Source organism: Anomaloglossus baeobatrachus, chromosome 9 (assembly GCF_048569485.1).
Source record: "Anomaloglossus baeobatrachus isolate aAnoBae1 chromosome 9, aAnoBae1.hap1, whole genome shotgun sequence".
Taxonomy (NCBI): Eukaryota; Metazoa; Chordata; class Amphibia; order Anura; family Aromobatidae; genus Anomaloglossus; species Anomaloglossus baeobatrachus.
Window position 1 is genome coordinate 53,853,145 of NC_134361.1, and position 19,087 is coordinate 53,872,231.

A 19,087-nucleotide genomic window follows, 5' to 3' on the forward strand; every position below is an offset into this window, starting at 1 on the left:
CATATAAAGCTATTACTCCAAAAATAAAGTATGTTGTACAAAAATGTTTTCTATATACTTCAGTAAGGAAACACAAATCACACAAGACTGACCAATTATCACATAAACATTTGGACCAGGAGGTGGCCACAATTTTTTTTTCACGGTCAATCACCGATCACGTAATCTCACGCAAAACCAAAATGCAATGAGATTGGAGTTGGACTTGATGAACGGTACCAGGGGAGAGGCAATAGGGTTTTATTTTTAAACTAGAAAAAGTAGTGAAAAACTACTCAAAGTTGGCCGTACACAAAAGACTGTGGCCCGATTCTTTGAGAATGGTGTTCTTTTTATGCCAGTCTTACTGACGGGTGCACTGGAGTAAGCCGTGCCAAATTCATTGAAAAGCTTGTGGCTCTCCGTGAATTTGTTACATCTTCCATCTCCTGTTCAACATTGCCCAAAATGTCTTCCAATCAGATTTAGGTTTTCAAAAAGTTAGCAAAGTTGGCAAGGACTCGTGTAGAAATGCCAACTTTTTGAAAACCTAAACCTGATTGGAGTACACGAGTTGTGCAAAAATGTTGTGACATTTCAAGCAGATTTATGCCAGAATTTTACCAAATTGTTGAATCGAGGTCTATGGTTGACCAGAATATGACTGATCGGTGATCAATCTGTTTATTCATGCGATGCGCCATTGTATATGAGTGGCACAATATTTTGGGTTACCTTGGCAGTTTAAGAAGACACATTAAGAAAAAAAAAACAAGACAAGGAGGCACAAGACTGACCGAATTTGTCTGATCATGCCACCGGCAAACACACAGAAAAGCACCCAGGTCACGCTAGGTATGGGGAAGTACCAAGCAAATGGCGAAAGGGAAGGGAAACCCTATGTATAGGGAAGGGGAAGATGGTGACCCCTGACCAATTCTACATCTGGTCCCTGGATAGGCTCCACACCTGAGCCAGATACCTGACCCTAGGTATCCCTAGTGCTGGACCCTAAATAGGGAATGGATGGGAAGAGCTCTTTGTTAACCCCACTAAACACTAGAGAAGACACAAGGAGGACACACAGGGGAAAGTGAATGAATTACATATCCACAGATGACTCATGTAGAAGTTCAGCAAAGTTTCAGCAACGATACTGCAGATGAGAGCAAGCCACCTGCTTACAACCAGAGCTTGAATAAACTGAATAATATCACCAACACGTCACAAGTACAGGGAAGATGGGCGTATTTAAGCACATGGAGAATACTGATAATCAGCAGTTGGATGGAAGGAGAGCTCCGCTGGGTCCTAATGGGGAAGAGATGTTATCCCAGCAGGAAAGCTACCTAGGACAATGAATACTGACAGCAGGAACAATAGCAAGTCAGGGAGCATTTTGGGCAGCTAAACACTGTGACCTCTATTGCCAGAAACCACATGACTGTCTATCCTCCATGACACACTGGTGACAACCCCTGTGCAAGAACAGTATATGGTCCCTTTGTAGTCCAATAGCTCATCATAATGCACAATTCTACCTATTTTGGAGGTGGAAATGGGCTCCCAAACCTCTTGGGTCCTTGGTTGCACCAATGATATGTCCGCCCCTGGATCATGCCATGTTATATACTTGTATTTCCAGAAATGTCCAAAAAATTGAACCTGACAAAGAAGATTTTTGTTGGCCATTTCCGCCCATTTTTTTTTATCCATATGGGCAACTTCTAATTATCTAATTAACAAAGAATTTGCTAAGAAAATAATCCTTGATTTCCTACTCAGTTCATTTTTATGCTTGTATGGGTTATTAGAAATAAACTAGAATTCCCCTTTAAATCATATGGATGTATAATTTAATAAATGACCAATGGAAATATATTGATTGAATGCACATATTCAGCTATTTACTTTTACCTTCTCTTCCATTATGAGTGAACAACACTGTTATCACAAGGAATGGCCGTATTACTATCAGCAGTAAAAAGGTAAACAGCTGCTCTGCACATTGACATTTTTCATTATGAACATTGAATAATGAATCACATTGTATAGATTATTACCTTTCCGGATGACTTTATGCCTTTAAACAAAGCTGCGCCAATTATTATCCAAGCTAAGAGGAGGCAGAGAGCCAAGTACCAAACAACGTTCCCTGTTTCGTCGAGCCCGCTTGATTGACGCAGTGCCACTCTTCTATAAAGGTTATGAGATACAATATCAGTGAAACACAGCAAAGCATTGATCAACGCAGCGATGTAAGTCATTCCCTTCACGGAATGTAGGAAATTAGTTTTGGAACAAGACCAAAGGCTGCTGTGACATTGATCTGCTGTAATTAGTCAATAAGAGACGATAACCCCATTGTTAAGTGACTATGATATTCGGCAGGGAAGCCGTTGAGTGCACTGGTTAGATTGCGCTATATTATATAATCTTTAAGCTTGTTGTTTGAGAATAGAATTAGATACTCTTAATAGGAGCTGAGCTTTAAAGTTGACCTTTCACAAATTTTCACTTTTTTAAATTGTACATGAATGCAGGAATATGTATAAAAAAGTTTTTCTTTTTTTTTCTTATGTCTGTTGTGGAGATACAGAGCACCAAAATTACTGGTACCAAATATGCTAATTCTCTTCTCATTCAAAGGGGTGTTTAATTTTGTCCAGCTCTTTGGGGGTGTACCTTCATCCCACCATGGCACTATCCTAAGGCAGTATCAGAGGGTCTAAAAGCTGGACATCCACAGTTATACAGAATTAGGGGTACTTTGCACGCTGCGACATCGCTAGCCGATGCTAGCAATGCCGAGCGCGATAGTCCCCGCCCCCATCGCACATGCGATATCTTGTGATAGCTGCCGTTGCGAACATTATCGCTACGCCAGCTTCACATGCACTCACCTGCCCTGCGACGTCGCTCTGGCCGGCGACCCGCCTCCTTCCTAAGGGGGCGGGTCATGCGGCGTCACAGCGACGTCACACGGCAGGCGGCCAATAGAAGCGGAGAGGCGGAGATGAGCGGAACGTAAACATCCCGCCCACCTCCTTCCTTCCGCATAGCCGGTGGAGGTAGGTAAAGAGATGTTCCTCACTCCTGCGGCTTCACACACAGCGATGTGTGCTGCCGCAGGAACAAGGAACAACATCGTATCTCCTGATGTAGCAACATTTTGAAAATGACCGACGCTACACAGATCGCCGATTTACAACGCTTTTGCAATTGTTTATCAGCGCATTTAGGCTTTACACGTTGCGACGACGTTACCGGTGCCGGATGTGCGTCACTTTTGATTTGACCCCGACAATATCGCAGTATCGATGTCGCAACGTGCAAAGTATCCCTTAGTGTCATAGTGACCTATTCTAACGCCAGTGCCGATGTCCCCACACTGTACCGCTTCCTTCCCCTGGTAGGGACCCTGGTGCAGTTATCATCCACGCCGCTCAGTGGAGGTTCCTGTCCCCCTTACTACCTCCTGCTTACAGGGTCGATGCACGCCACACAAGTCTCCTAGGAGTACGCTAAGGACTCGCTCATGCCTTCTCTCTCTTAAAAGGCTAGTGCGTCTTAAACCTTAAGGCATCCTTCCATTTTGGGAAGTGCCTGAGCAACGTGTTCATTCACTTGATGCATGTTTGCTAGTTGTCAGGTCCAATATTATGTGCCTGTAACCTGTGCCTGCTAATCTGTACCTATGTTCAGTACCTGTCCGGTGTACCTGTCCTGCTAGTACCTGCGTGTTTGTCGGTTCCAGTCTACCTGCCTGTACCTGCCTGCCAGTAGCTGCCTGCCTACCAGCATCAGCCTGCCTGCCAGTACCAGCCTGCCAGTCTGTACCAGTCATCCAGTCTGCACCAGTCGTCCAGTCTGTACTAGTCGTCAAGTTTGTACCAGTCGTCAAGCCTATACAAGTCGTCCAGTCTGCACCAGTCATCCAGTCTGTACCAGTCATCTAGTCTGCACCAGTTGTCCAGTCTGTACCAGTCATCTAGTCTGCACCAGTTGTCCAGTCTGCACCAGTCATTCAGTCTGTACCAGTCGTCAAGTTTGTACCAGTCGTCAAGTCTATACAAGTCATCCAGTCTGCACCAGCCATCTAGTCTGCACCAATCGTCCAGTCTGCACCAGTCATTCAGTCTGTACCAGTCGTCAAGTTTGTACCAGTCGTCCAGTCTGCACTGGCCATCTAGTCTGCACCAGTCGTCCAGTCTGCACCAGTCATTCAGTCTGTACCAGTCATCTAGTTTGTACCAGTCGTCCAGTCTGTACCAGTCATCCAGTCTGTACCAGTCATCTAGTCTGTATCAGCCGTCCAGCCTGTACCAGTCGTCAAGTCTGTACCAGTCGTCAAGTCTGTACCAGTCGTCAAGTCTGTACCAGTCCTCCAGTCTGTACTAGTCATCCAGTTTGTACTAGTTGTCCAGTCTGTACCAGTCGTCCAGTCTATGCTGATGGTCCAGTCTGTACCAGCCATCAAGTCTTCACCAGTCATCCAGTCTGTACCAGTCGTTCAGTGAAAAAGCCGTACAGTCTGTTTCAGCCATCTTGCCTGCACTTGAGTCCATACGAGCCAATGTCACAAGGAAGAGGAAAAAGTACTGCTTATAACGGGAAGCACACCTAACAATCATGTGAATAAATAGGATTTTATTGAATTGCAAAAAGGAGATTAAAAACAGTTAAAAACATATAGCCCACACCTGGGTATCTCCATAACACAATTATCTACGTGGAGTGTACACTTGCAATAAATCAATAATACAAAGCAGTATAAATCACAACACCCCAATACTCAATGTTGTTACTGAGGTTAGGGTCACCAATGTATCCGATATATCAGGCCATAATGTAATCCCTAAAATAGAGAGTCAATGCATGTTCCCATTATGAGAGGAAGCTGATAGAACGGCCCTAATCAGTTTCTTTACAGACCAATGGTGGACCCAACTGGGTATAGCGACCTCACTTCATGGAGACCCCGGGATACGCCCCACGCGTATCGCCGCTAGGCTTCATCAGGGACAGACAGTGGAGGAGGCAGACAGCATCATATGGAGTGAGGAGCGTTGCGGCAGCAGCTGAGGACAGAGGATGGGTAAGTATCATACTGGCTCAGGTCTGACCTTCTCTATGGACGCTTCACTTCAGTCAGAGCTGTGGGCGTCTTCTTTTTCCACCCTATGATGCCCCCTTTATTTGATTGCACAGCATCATTGTGGGATGAAAAGAGCACACCCACAGAGCTGAAAAAATGAAACGCCTCATTAAATAAGGAAATTAACATATTGGGTGCTAGTAATTTCAGTTCCCTGCATCTGCACACAGTATTCCTGCTCCTATGTGCACCAATGGGCAGCTTATAAAGTTAAAATTTGTGAAAGGTTTTCTGTAACACCAGATATAGCCATTGAATGACAGTGGCACTGTTTTTGAAGGCCTTTTCTTCTACTCTTATATAATCCTTCTAAAGAGGTTATCCAATAATACAATGGATGCTCACCTACCGCAAAGGCACCTTTCTAACAATGTCAGTGCCGCTATTCCTGTAAAGATTGTATCATGTGACTGCTGCAGCCAATTAGCGGCCACTGTTTGGCTGCAGCCTTTACTACTTTACTCTGACTGCATGATGAAGAGCTGTAGCCAAACACCGGCTGCTTATTGGCTACAGCAAGCACATGACACAACACTTGTAACCCATAGGGAACAGTGGCGCCAACATCCCTGGAATGGCATCACTGTAGGAAGTGAGTATATACTGTTTTAATTTAATTTGGGGCCCTGAATTGATTACGTGGGGGTTTCCAGTAGTGGACAACCCCAAAAGCATACACAGTAGTATAATGTTAATAGTACAGAACTAAAAAATGCATATGCAACATTATGTCACGCCTGGCTAACTAATCGGAAGTGTCATGGATTTTAGCAGATATGGGGTGGTTCACAGGGCTCTTCATGAAATGCATGTCAAGCTATAGTAAATTACAAGCTGGAAAGTGCAGGTTGCAGCCTCAGCACAGAGTATTTCAGGGTTTTCAGGAACCAGCAATTTTCAGCTTGTCTACTGCCATCTTTCCATATTAATTTGCTGAAACACTCTGTGCTTCGGCTGCACTTCTCTCTCCCAAACATTTTACTGTTCACTCATCACCAATTAAAACCTGTGCAAAACTTACTAAAAACTCGCAAAATTTGGTCGCTAAACCAGGGTCCCACAAATCTTTTTTTCTCAGCTCTAATCTACAGATTTCTAAATTCATAATATATTATGCAATAAAATGTGGCCTCATCATGTAGAAGAATTGATCAATCCATTCATTACTCTACTCCGTATTGTCCAATGTCATATCTCTAAGAGCACAAAAGTGTAAGAAGTATGTATACTTACTCCCAATACTGTTTGCTGGGAAGTTCGGTGTCCATATACATAGTGGAATTTTCCACACATGTATAATTATTTTCCTTCACCCAGGTAAGGTTCATGGTTTCAAAGATATTTGGCTGTAGAGTTACGTTACAGAAGCCTATGGACAGAAAACTATTATTAATAAGGTTACTCAGACAATGAAAGAGATTACTAATACAAGGCTGGATTCTTCTAAAGACGCTGCCACACATGTCCACAGGTTGTGTTTGGTATTACACTTGACAGAAGTGACCCATGGTCAGGTGTGTCAGTGGTTTGACTATTTGTGTAAAGGGTAGGAGATACAATATATTACGGTATATCACTATATGTGGCATTTAGCTTCATTGCCAAGTATGTTAGGCTGAGTTCACATGTCCTGCAATCATCCATTAGAGCCATTAGATCCTGCAGCGATCAGTTGAGAAAAAAGTTCTGCAAACACAACTTTTTTGTCCGTTGTGAAATAACTGATGTCTGCTGGATCCGTTTTTCAACATTGGAGTCTATGGAGAACGAATCCATTAACGGATTCATATTTAGTGATCCCTTTTCCTTGCATTTTTAATGGATCCGTTGTTTTCTTACAAGATACGTTACAAATCGAAGATATATAGCAATCCATTAATGGATCTGTCCTCCATAGACTCCAATTCTAAATAAAACGGATCCGGCAGAACTTTTTTCCCAACGGATCTCAGTAGGGTCCGTTCTAACAGATGATTACTGGACAAGTCATCCTTAAGGCTGCTTTACACGCTATGACATCGCTAAAGCGATCTCGTTGGGGGTCACGGAATTTGTGACGCACATCCGGCCACTTTAGCGATATCGTTGTGTGTGACACCTATGAGCGATTTTGAATCGTCGCAAAAACGTTCAAAATCGCTAATCGGTGACATGCCCCCCTATTCCCAATTATCGTTGCTGCTGCAGGTACAATGTAGTTCGTCGTTCCTGCGGCAGCACACATCACTATGTGTGACACCGCAGGAACGAGGAACCTCACCTTACCTGCGTCCCGCCCGCAATGAGGAAGGAAGGAGGTGGGCGGGATCTTCATCCCGCTCATCTCCGTCCCCTCCGCTTCTATTGGACGGCCGCTTAGTGACGTCGCTGTGACGCCGCACGAACCGCCCCCTTAGAAAGGAGGTGAATCGCCAGTCACAGCGACGTCGCTAGGCAGGTAAGTAGTGTGACGAGTTCACGCGATTTTGTGCGCCACGGGCAGCGATTTGCCCGCGACGCACAAACAATGGGGGTGGGTATGCACGCTGGCGATCTCACTAGCGAGATCGCAGCATGTAAAGCGGCCTTTACTTGGCTAAACTTTGAAACTTGCAAAAGGACTAGTCCCATAAAGAACATTTATGACCTGTTAAAATAATGAGTGATCCAGCTGCTGAGACCCCACTGATCTGGAGAAGATGTGACCTAATGTCCTATATGAATGGTCTCGTAATGAACATGAGCGACCACTGCTTCATTCACTCAATGGGAGTGGTGGTCGCACATGCTCAGTCCTGCTCAATTCACACAGGTTTTGGAGATCTCATTCTTTTGATTCTTTTGATCAGTTTGGGTGAACCCCCAGCGATCATACATTTAATTATAGTGTGGAAAGGTCATATATGTTGTTTATGAAAACCCATTTAAATACACAATAACGTGAACCGATAAAGCGATTGTATTAGATAAAAAACAAAAACTTGTCTGCAAACAATGCTGAGCTCTACTGCATAGGATTCAGTTGCAGTTGCAAGATCAGGCACAGTCAATAGTCAAGATGGGACTGTTTTTTGTTTTATTTAAAAAAATAAATAAATAAATAATAATAATAATAATAATAATAATAAATAAATAAATAAATAAATAAAAAAACACTAATTTTAAGCTTGTGGACCCCAATGCAATATATCCAACAGGGCTTATACTATCACCATTGGTCTCTTATGGGCCAAAGGGACCTTTTGACCCATCTAAGCTCCAAGGCTTGGAAGCAACTACCCATAATTACTCCCTGCTCATTAGATCTTTTTTTTATTTGTTTTTTGGAACAACCCATCAGTATGTTTCACTATTCTGCAATGTAACGGTATTATTGCTTTTTAATGACTTTATAAGTAATGTATTATAATTTAGGCTCATTGCATTTTTAGGACAATAATTGCCAAACTCATTCCGAATTCTTTCTCTTCTTTTTCTAATTGGCTTGGTAAGGTTGGTGCATTGATGTATTCAGATTAAAAACACAAGGAATTCCAAAGAACAGAGCAAAAAGCAAAAATACAGACATGGATAAAATGATATGTGATTGTTGGAGGAGCGTACATCATAATGCGTCTCCGTAAAACTGAGAGTTGGTATGAAGTGACATGTCCATGTGCATGAGCCATAAAGAGAACCTGTCATCTAAAAAGATGATATTTAGTTGTAGATATATTTATAATATGGAGGTAAATAGTGTTTAAATTGTGATAGACATTGGCTCTCTGATGCGTCAGGGTATGGCAAACAGTTATTTATATTGGAACATGAGAATCAAATATCAAAATCTTTGAATTTGTAAGAAGCCAAAAATTTTAAAAAAGGTCAACTGAAAATCGATCCTCTGCAGATTCATCCACTCATTTATAGTATTCCATCCTCTGTAGATTGATCTGCTCATTTCTACTATTCCATCCTCTGCAGATTGATCTGCTCATTTCTACTAATCCATCCTCTGCAGATTGATCTGCTCATTTGTAGTATTCCATCCTCTGCAGATTGATCCACTCATTTGTAGTATTCCATCCTCTGCAGATTGATCCACTCATTTGTAGTATTCCATCCTCTGCAGATTGATCCACTCATTTGTAGTATTCCATCCTCTGCAGATTGATCTGCTCATTTGTACTATTTGATCCTCTGCAATTTGATCTGCTCATTTGTAGTATTCCATCCGCTGCAGATTGATCCACTCATTTGTAGTATTCCATCCACTGCAGATTGATCAGCTCATTTCTAGTATTCGGATCTCTGCAGATTGATCCGCTCACTTGTAGTATTCGATCCTCGGCAGATTGATCCAATCATTTGTAGTATTGAATCCCCTGCAGATTGATCCAATCATTTGTAGTATTGGATCCTCTGCAGATTCTTCCGCTTCCAGATTGATCCACTCATTTGTAGTATTCCATCCTCTGTAGATTGATCTGCTCATTTCTACTATTCCATCCTCTGCAGATTGATCCACTCATTTGTAGTATTCCATCCTCTGCAGATTGATCCACTCATTTGTAGTATTCCATCCGCTGCAGATTGATCCACTCATTTGTAGTATTCCATCCGCTGCAGATTGATCAGCTCATTTCTAGTATTCTGATCTCTGCAGATTGATCCGCTCACTTGTAGTATTCGATCCTCGGCAGATTGATCCAATCATTTGTAGTATTTAATCCCCTGCAGATTGATCCAATCATTTGTAGTATTGGATCCTCTGCAGATTCTTCCGCTCATTTGTAGTATTCGATCCTCTGTAGATTGATCTGCTCATCTCTAGTATCCCTACTTAGTGTCTAGCCTCATTCCCACTTTGCCTATATGTCAGTCATCATGTAGTTACCAGTATTTGGAAATATAGACCATTGCTCTCACCTTTTTCTCTGTCCTCCCTATTCAGATCCCAACTTTCATTAAATTATCATTTTTACCTTTAGGTGTTTTGCTGCATCTGCTGTCCGCCCACTCAAAACATTCAGACCATGGTAACACGCTTGTAAATGAAGCAAATAAATAATATAAACTGTATGCGATGATAACATTATAGTATATAGTGACCAATGTGGAAATTAGCACCATGGTAATTCCGACTCCTGTGGAATGGAAAAAAAACCCAAAGTAAAAGATATATAAAGACATGAAACAATGATCTCAATAAAGTATTTATAGTAAGTAAAGTATTAGATAAACATAAATAAAATACTGAACATTCTCAGAAAATTTGATTGATGCTGTTCTGGAGGCTGAGACCCCAATCAATAGCTACGCTGAGGTCTGTGCCTCTCCGGTTGTGATCAGCCCTTCTTGACTCTCCTCCGAAAGTGGAGCAAGCAGTGGATGGATCTATAGAATAGTAATCTCTTAAAGGGGATTTCCACTTTAAGTAAACTTAACATACTTATCCATGTTTCCCCGAAAATAAGACAGGGTTTTCTATTATTCTTTGCTCCGCACAATGGGCTAGAGCTTATTTTCAGGGGACGTCTTAGGGGTACTTTGTACGCTGCGACATCGCTAGCCAATGCTAGCGATGCCAAGCGCGATAGAACCCGCCCCCGTCGCACATGCGATATGTGGTGATTGCTGCCGTAGTGAACATTATCGCTACGGCAGCTTCACAAGCACATACCTGCTCGGTGACGTCGCTGTGACTGCCGAACTATCACTCCTTCAAGGGGGAGGTGCATTTGGCGTCACAGAGACGTCACTGCAACGTCACTAATCGGCCGGTCAATAGAAGCAGAGGGGCGGAGATGAGCGGGACATAACATCCCGCCCACCTTCTCCCTTCTGCATTGCCGTCGGGACGCAGGTAAGGAGATGTTTGTCACTCCTGCGGGTTTCCACACAGCGATGTGTGCTGCCGCAGGAGCGACAAACAACATCGTACCTGCGGTCGACCCGACATTATGAAAATGACCGACGCTACACAGATCACAGGTTTTCGACGCTTTTGCGATCGTTAATTGGCGCATCTAGGAGTTACACGTTGCGATGTCGTTACCGGCGTCGGATGTGCGTCACTAACGACGTGACCCCAACGATATAACGGTAGCGATGTCGCAACGTGCAAAGTACCCCTTATACTTTTCCATGAACAACAATCCACATTTATTCTTGAACCAAAAAAAAAATCAACATTTATTCAAATCTAATCCTGTCATCACATTCTGGAACATGAACATTTTGTGTTAATCCTATTACTGGGTCTGATGCACATTTTCTTATCTGATCTGCTGTTCTCATGGTGCAGAACCCATCCTATACTGGTGGGTACATACTAGATTTGCAAAGGTTTAAATTACCTGCTTAAATTATTATTTTCTATCTGCTGCTAAGCTTAGCCCCCTAGAAAAGCAGACACCTTCTAAAAGAATCGCACTTACCAGACCCCAAACAATTAGAGTTGGCAAGAGAATGGGCTCTCACATACAAATATGCGTTGCTGTCAGATACCCCTGCGATCTACAGCGGTTGGCTCCCTCTGGTGACAGGAGGCAGTATCACTCACACGAAGTGATACTGGTACCCAATCTGTTTTGTGAGAGCTGCAGTGTAACTGCAGCTAGAATGGTGAAGAACCTGACAGCAATGCAGATCTCCATGTGAGAGCCCATCCACCATCGGCCCTTGCGACTGTAATTGTTTGGGGTTTCGTGAGTGCGATTTTTTTTTTGGGGGGGGGGGTGTTGTCTGCTTTCTCTCAACAGTGTCTGGATTCTTTTGGGGATGTCTGCTTTCTTTGATGAAGAGTCCTGCTGTAGTCTTTAACTTTTTTAGCTGCTTGGACACTTCCTAGCAGAGCCACAACTAGGGCTTATTTTTCGAATAGGGCTTATATTTTAAGCATACTCAAAAAAAGCTCCCAAAATCCTACTAGGGCTTATTTTCTGGGATTGGTCTTATTTTTTGGGAAACAGGGTGTATAAGATAATAAACAAAGCAGGCTCTCATTCTCCTTGGGTCCAGCACTGTCTCTTGGCCACTATTTTATTCTCTGAATATGCTGCAGCGGTGATGTCACAACTACAGCGCATATCAATGCTGCAGCCAAACACTGAGCTGAGCAGCTCTTCTGATTTAGACGACACAAGCTGCTGAGCTCAATGATTAGCTGCAGTGGTGATGTGCAGTGTAGTTGTGATGTCACCTATAATTCTCATATCGAGCAGGTCGGGTTTCAGGAGTCTTTTTCCCACAGTCTTGCTCCAAGCAAAGAAGACATTTAAGCTGACTGTCCTCGTTGAGAAGTGAAACTGTGATGCCCTGGGCAAGCCAGGGGTCACAGGTCATCACACCACCACACCCTACACCCCAGTTAGGAACACCAAAGCTACTAAAATCCTTGTTGCCTTCCTCCAGGGGCTGATGTTCACACCAGGCCAGGGGGTGGGCCAGGCGGTTGGCTCCGCCCACCGAGGAGTACACAGCCCTGGTGGCAGTGGGAACCAGGCAGTCAGCTCAGGGAAGAGCTTGAGTACAGTGAGGGAAGTGAAAGTAGAAGGGAGTGGTAGAGGAGCTAAGTGAAAGTGAAGTAGTAGTGGAGCAAAGAAGAAAAGAGTAAAAGTGAGCATAGAAAGACCTGAAGTTGGTCCGGCTAAGTGCAGGACAGTGTCAGCAAGGTCAGCAACAGCGGTGATCGTCTGGAGGGGGACTGCTCGGAGGTTGCTGGAAGGACCGCGGACGGGTAGTGGCCCGGCGGTCTGGGGCAGTATACGAAGGACAGTCAGCACCAGGGCAGGGGCCTCTCGGACCCCGGCATAATTTGCCAAATCCGTCAGTGAAGGGGACGTCGATCCCCCAACAACCAAGTCCCGACTGAAGGCAAAAGTCCAACCATTAAGGAGGAACACCGCCACCGCCAGGGCACCAGTTCCTCGGGGCCAGCGTCTGCGGGCAAAGCAGGGCTCCTCCGGCCCATATCCAAGCCGGGGAGCGGGTTACCGGTGGGAATCCATCGCAACCATTATCAACTTAGGTGCAGGACAGAGGGACCGTCACCGTCACCAACTGGGGAAAGCAAGTGCAGCCGTCCGTGGGAACCGTCTTTCCAGCCGTGTGTTTTACCGAGAACTGTGTCATCGTCTCAGGCTGAGTGAGTACCACAGTGCCGCAAGGCACAGCGCTGCCCCCGCGTCCCTGCGCCCACCTTGCCCTGCACCTTCCACACGATCCCTGGGCCCCGGGATCACCAACCCCTACCCACGGAGGGGCAACACAACAACCGGCTGCTCCGCATCACCACTCCCGGGATCCCCATATTGAGCAGCGGTGGTGCTACAAATCACCACAACCGTGGGTGGCGTCACGGACAATAAACCATCCCCACACCCAACAACTCCCTTTCACTCACGGGCGAGAAGCGCCGCTAGAGTCCCCGGGATCCGGCTCATCGCACCGAGCAGCAGCAGGCCGCAGCGGCCGCGGCGGCCGGACCCGAGCAGCAGTGGGAGAGCGCGGCGTCCCCTCCTCCGCCCGCGACAAAACCTCTATAAAAGACCCCCCAGTTTGAGAAGACAACCCCCTTTTTCAGACATTTATTATACAAGGTGGCCATCTTTTTCAATTTGACGTCTTTAAGGAACATTTAGACAATAGGTGCTCAACTAACCTTCAAATATTGGAAGCACCTTCCACATGGCCACCGGTCCTGAACTCGAAAACTGTCCAAGGGAACATTCCAAAAAGAATAAGGGTAACCCAGCCAGCGCCAGCATGATAGTGTATGGGATAAGAAAGGCACCTAATAAGAAACATAGGGATCACATTGTGATATAGTCATTGATTATATCATAGCATTTCTTTCATTTTATATTAGTCCAGTCCTTCTTGTCATAGTCAGATAGTTCTGTACAACAAATGTGTATTCTCTGCGGCTGATTACTATATAACTTACTTAACACAGACAAAAAAAATACTGCCAAGTTAGTGAGAAAGCAAATATCCTGTCAATATACGTCTTTGATGTGTAAGTGGGGATAACACATTATATTCCTGCAAATTGTTTCTTCCTTGTACTAGGGAATCTGTCACCAAATTTTTGCCAGCTAATCTGAGAGCAGCATAATGTGGAGACAGAGACTCTTGACTCCAGCGATGTGTCACTTACTGTAGGTTTAATGAAATCACTGTTTTATCAGCAGGAGATTATCACTAGAGGACTAGTAAACAGTAGTCCTCAATATTCACAAGCTCTGTATAACCCCACCCTCACCACTGATTGGCAGCTTCCTGCTTATATATTGGGCCAGAAATATAATGTGCAACAAAGTGTGACTTAACAAGGTCATATTTATTGTTCAGTAAGGGATGGGTAACTGGAAATCAAGTTATAAATCAGGTTACGGTTGGCAGACCTCAGTTACCATACACTGATCATTGGTATGCAATCAATTTATAATCCCTGTTATGTTATTTTAATCCCAATCCTTCAGTCAGAGGGAAGGGAACGTCAGCATCGCTCTATTTACAGTTACAGTAAATAAGTAGCAACTAAACTTATGCTGTAAGTAAATTTACCTATATTAGTGGTTCACTAGCTTTGTATGTTACCAATCCTTACATAACCAGTCTACTACGGTGAATAGTTAGTCTCTTGGTACCCTATGACAAACCAGGAAGTGGCGGCCTGTCTCACTATTTTGGGGAAAAAGTCTGTCTCGTTGTCTCCTGTCTTTGGTATTCTGGCTTCGGTACATGACTACGTAGTCTAGTCCTCCTCTGGAAGTGGCATACGGTATTCATTCTTTGGGTTCCTCTGTTCATGGAATTCGGTATTCGGTCTTCAGGTTCCTCTGCTAATGGCATGTGATATTCAGTCTTTTACGGTTCCTCTGTTGGTTGAATTGGTAATTCGGTCTTTGGGTTCCTCTGTTGATGGAATGCGGTATTTGGTCTTCAGGTTCCTCTGTTGATGGAATGTCATATTTCGTCTTCAGGTTCCTCTGTTGATGGAATTTGATATTTGGTCTTCAGGTTCCCCTGTTGATGGAATTTGGTATTTGGTCTTTGGGTTCCTCTGTCAGCGGAATGCGGTATTCAGTCTTTGAGTTTTTCGGGGGACTGTGGAACTTAGGTTTTATTTGATCTCAACATATTTCCAGATGCTTCACCTTAGACCACTCTGTGGCATGTACATCCTTTCCCCAGGTAGTATTGGAGCCAACTTCACCTCCCTGTTGCCAGTTCGGCCTTTTACATCTTGTAACGGTGCTACATTTATCAGGTAACCCGACACTCCATGCTAATCCTTCCTTCAAGGAAACAGACTCCTTATGATCTGGTTCTGATCTGTTTTTGGTTTTCCAGCAGTAGGTGCTGGGAACCTCGAAATGTTGTAGAGCCCAAAATTTGAATACCTTCTACCAACCACGCCCTTAACATATACACAGTGAACACAGAAATCTGCCAATCAGAAGAGGACTGGGAGACTCTGGAAACTGGGGAATACGGTGATCCTAAGTAAGTACAGTGGAACCTTGGATTACGAGCATAATTCGTTCTGAGAATGTTCTCTTAAACCAAGTTACTCTTAATCCAAGGTTCCACTGTATTGCAATATTCTTAATCTATATCGCATACATAGAAAGGATATGGGGGACAAATGCAGGGAGTGCTACTTAGATAAGATACCTCTAAAGTAAAGGGCCTTTCTTAAGACACTAACTTTACCAAGTACATCCAGTCTAATGCCTGCTTTACACGCTTCAATAAATCTTTCAATCCGTCGTCGGGGTCAAGTTGTAAGTGACGCACATCCTGCATCGTTCGTGACGTATTTGCGTGTGACACCTACGTGCGATCAAGATTGAACGAAAATACGGTGATCGCATACACGTCGTTTATTCCTCATACATTGGACGTTTTGTTGTATGAACCTAGTCAATTGTAACGTGTGACATCCCTCATACGATTTTGATGTCTGAGGCTATGTGCGCAGGTGTGCGCTCTGCACCGCAGCTTAAAAAAGGTCTGCTTCAGAGCGCAGCTGAAAAGCTGCGTTCTGAAGCGCCTCACAATGTCTGTCATTCACTAATCTCTGTCAGTCGGTCACTATCTCTGTCCCTCACTCTCTGTCCATGTCAGTTTATCCCCCTCTCTCATATACTCACCGATCCCCGATCCCCGGCACTGCACGGCGTTCACACTGCTTGGCGGCTTTTACTGTTTTGAAAAAGCCGGCCGCCCATTAAACAATCTCGTATTCCCTGCTTTCCCCGCCCACCGGCGCCTATGATTGGTTACAGTGAGACATGCCCCCACGTTGAGTGACAGGTGTCACACTGCACCCAATCACAGCAGCCGGTGGGCGTGTCTATACTGTGCAGTGAAATAAATAATTAAATAATTAAAAAAAACGGCGTGCGGTCCCCCCCAATTTTAAAACCAGCCAGATAAAGCCATACGGCTGAAGACTGGTATTCTCAGGATGGGGAGCTCCACGTTATGGGGAGCCCCCCAGCCTAACAATATCAGCCAACAGCCACCCAGAATTGCCGCATACATTAGATGCGACAGTTCTGGGACTGTACCCGGCTCTTCCCGATTTGCCCTGGTGCGCTGGCAAATCGGGGTAATAAGGAGTTATTGGCAGCCCATAGCTGCCAATAAGTCCTAGATTAATAATGTCAGGCGTCTATGAGACACCTTCCATGATTAATCTGTAAATTACAGTAAATAAACACACACACCCGAAAAATCCTTTATTAGAAATAAAAACCACAAACATATACCCTGGTTAACCACTTTAATCAGCCCCAAAAAGCCCTCCATGTCCGGCGTAATCCAGGATGCTCCAGCGTCGCTTCCAGCACTGCTGCATGGAGGTGACCGGAGCTGCAGCAGACACAGCCGCTCCGGTCACCTCCACACAGCAAATGAAGACAGCCGCGCAATCAGCTGAGCTGTCACTGAGGTTACCCGCTGTCACTGGATCCAGCGGTGGATGCAGCGGTGGCCGCGGGTAACCTCAGTGACAGCTCAGCTGATCGCGCTACTCACCTCAGTTGCTGCGTGGAGGTGAGAGGAGCAGCGGTGAGTAGCGCGATCAGCTGAGCTGTCACTGAGGTTACCCACGGCCACCGCTGCATCCACCGCTGGATCCAGTAACAGCGAGTAACCTCAGTGACAGCAGCTGATCGCGCGGCTGTCTTCATTAGCTGTGTGGAGGTGACAGGAGCGGCTGTGTCTGCTGCAGCTCCGGTCACCTCCATGCAGCAGCGCTGGAAGCGACGCTGCATCATCCTGGAGTACGCCGGACAAGGAGGGCTTTTTGGGGCTGATTAAAGTGGTGAACCAGGGTATATGTTTGTGTTTTTTATTTATAATAAAGGATTTTTCGGGTGTGTGTGTTTATTTACTGTAATTTACAGATTAATCATGGAAGGTGTCTCATAGACGCCTGACATGATTAATCTAGGATTTAGTGTCAGCTATGGGCTGCCAATAACTCCTTATTACCCCGATTTGCCAACGCACCAGGGCAAATCGGGAAGAGCCGGGTACAGTCCCAGAACTGTCGCATATAATGTATGCGGCAATTCTGGGCGGCTGTTGGCTAATATTGTTAGGCTGGGGGGCTCCCCATAACGTGGAGCTCCCCATCCTGAGAATACCAGCCTTCAGCCGTATGGCTTCATCTGGCTGGTTTTAAAATTGGGGGGGACCGCACGCCGTTTTTTTTAATTATTTAATTATTTATTTCACTGCACAGTATAGACACGCCCACCGGCTGCTGTGATTGGGTGCAGTGTGACACCTGTCACAGCGTGGGGGCATGTCTCACTGTAACCAATCATAGGCGCCAGTGGGCGGGGAAAGCAGGGAATACGAGATTGTTTAATGGGCGGCCGGCTTTTTCAAAACAGTAAAAGCCGCCGGAGCAGTGTGAACGCCGTGCAGTGCCGGAGATCGGGGATCGGTGAGTATGAGAGAGGGCTGATCAATTCACTTACTCAGGAGATTAGCGGTCACCGGTGAGTCCTTCACTGGTGACTAGAGTTGAGCGCGGTTCGCGGTTCGTGGTTCTCCAGTTCGAGGCTCGAGTGATTTTTGGGGGTGTTCTAGATCGAACTAGAACTCGAGCTTTTTTGCAAAAGCTCGATAGTTCTAGAAACGTTCGAGAACGGTTCTAGCAGCAAAAAGCAGGGCTTTTTACAGCTACAGTGTGCAGGAGCCATCGCTGGCAGCCTGCCAGAAGCTGGTAACCAAGATAAACATCGGGTATCCAACCAAAGCGCTTTGGTTAGTAACCCGATGTTTATCCTAGTTACGTGCAGGAAGCCCACACTTCCCCGCTCAGCTCACTCCTCCCCCTCCTGCCCGCGGCATGTATTGTACACATACATACATACATACACACACACACACACACACACACACTCTGCACACATGGTCCCGCTCGGCTTACCTGCGGTGATGAAGTCCCGCCATCCCGACCTCAGCGCTGTCACTGTCCTCCATGGCCGCCGCTTGTCACACCACCTCTCGCTTCCGACCCGAGACTGACTAGCGGTGACGTCACGGGCCTCTCACGATACTTGGTGTGAAGGCGCCGGTCATTGAACTCAGTGACAGGTGCTGTCAGTGTGCTGGAGATCAGCGCAGGTAATGTACCTCGCTCCTGACAGCAGCACTTGTCATGCCCTGCAGTGACCTGGGCTGACCCATTGATGTTAGCTCAGGTCACTGCATTGCTCTCCCAGCCAATGGGGAACATCCTGCTCTTCATTGACTGGGACAGTGTGGATCGTCATGGCAACCCCTTGGATTACACCAGACCTGGATTTGTTTTTTTTTCTAATAAATTGGTTAAAGAGGGAATGTTTTGGGGAGTGTTTTTTCAAATAAAAATGTGTTTGTCGTCTATTTTTTTTTATTACTGACTGGGTTGGTGATGTCGGGTATCTGATAGACGCCTGACCTCACCAACCCCAGGGC

The 19,087-nt window shown here is 45.3% G+C and overlaps 1 protein-coding gene across 1 annotated transcript in view; it reads right to left on the reverse strand.

Annotated features, from left to right (window-relative positions):
- The window catches only part of LOC142251172 (sodium- and chloride-dependent neutral and basic amino acid transporter B(0+)-like), an 80,606-nt gene that overhangs the window by 35,915 nt on the left and 25,604 nt on the right, over positions 1-19,087 (reverse strand). Inside the window, exons 3-6 of the mRNA XM_075323713.1 lie at positions 13,761-13,892; positions 10,081-10,242; positions 6,371-6,506; positions 2,043-2,175 (exon numbers count right to left, since the gene is read on the reverse strand). Coding sequence (XP_075179828.1) covers positions 2,043-2,175; positions 6,371-6,506; positions 10,081-10,242; positions 13,761-13,892 — 563 coding nt within the window. The remainder of the gene's footprint in view (positions 1-2,042; positions 2,176-6,370; positions 6,507-10,080; positions 10,243-13,760; positions 13,893-19,087) is intronic.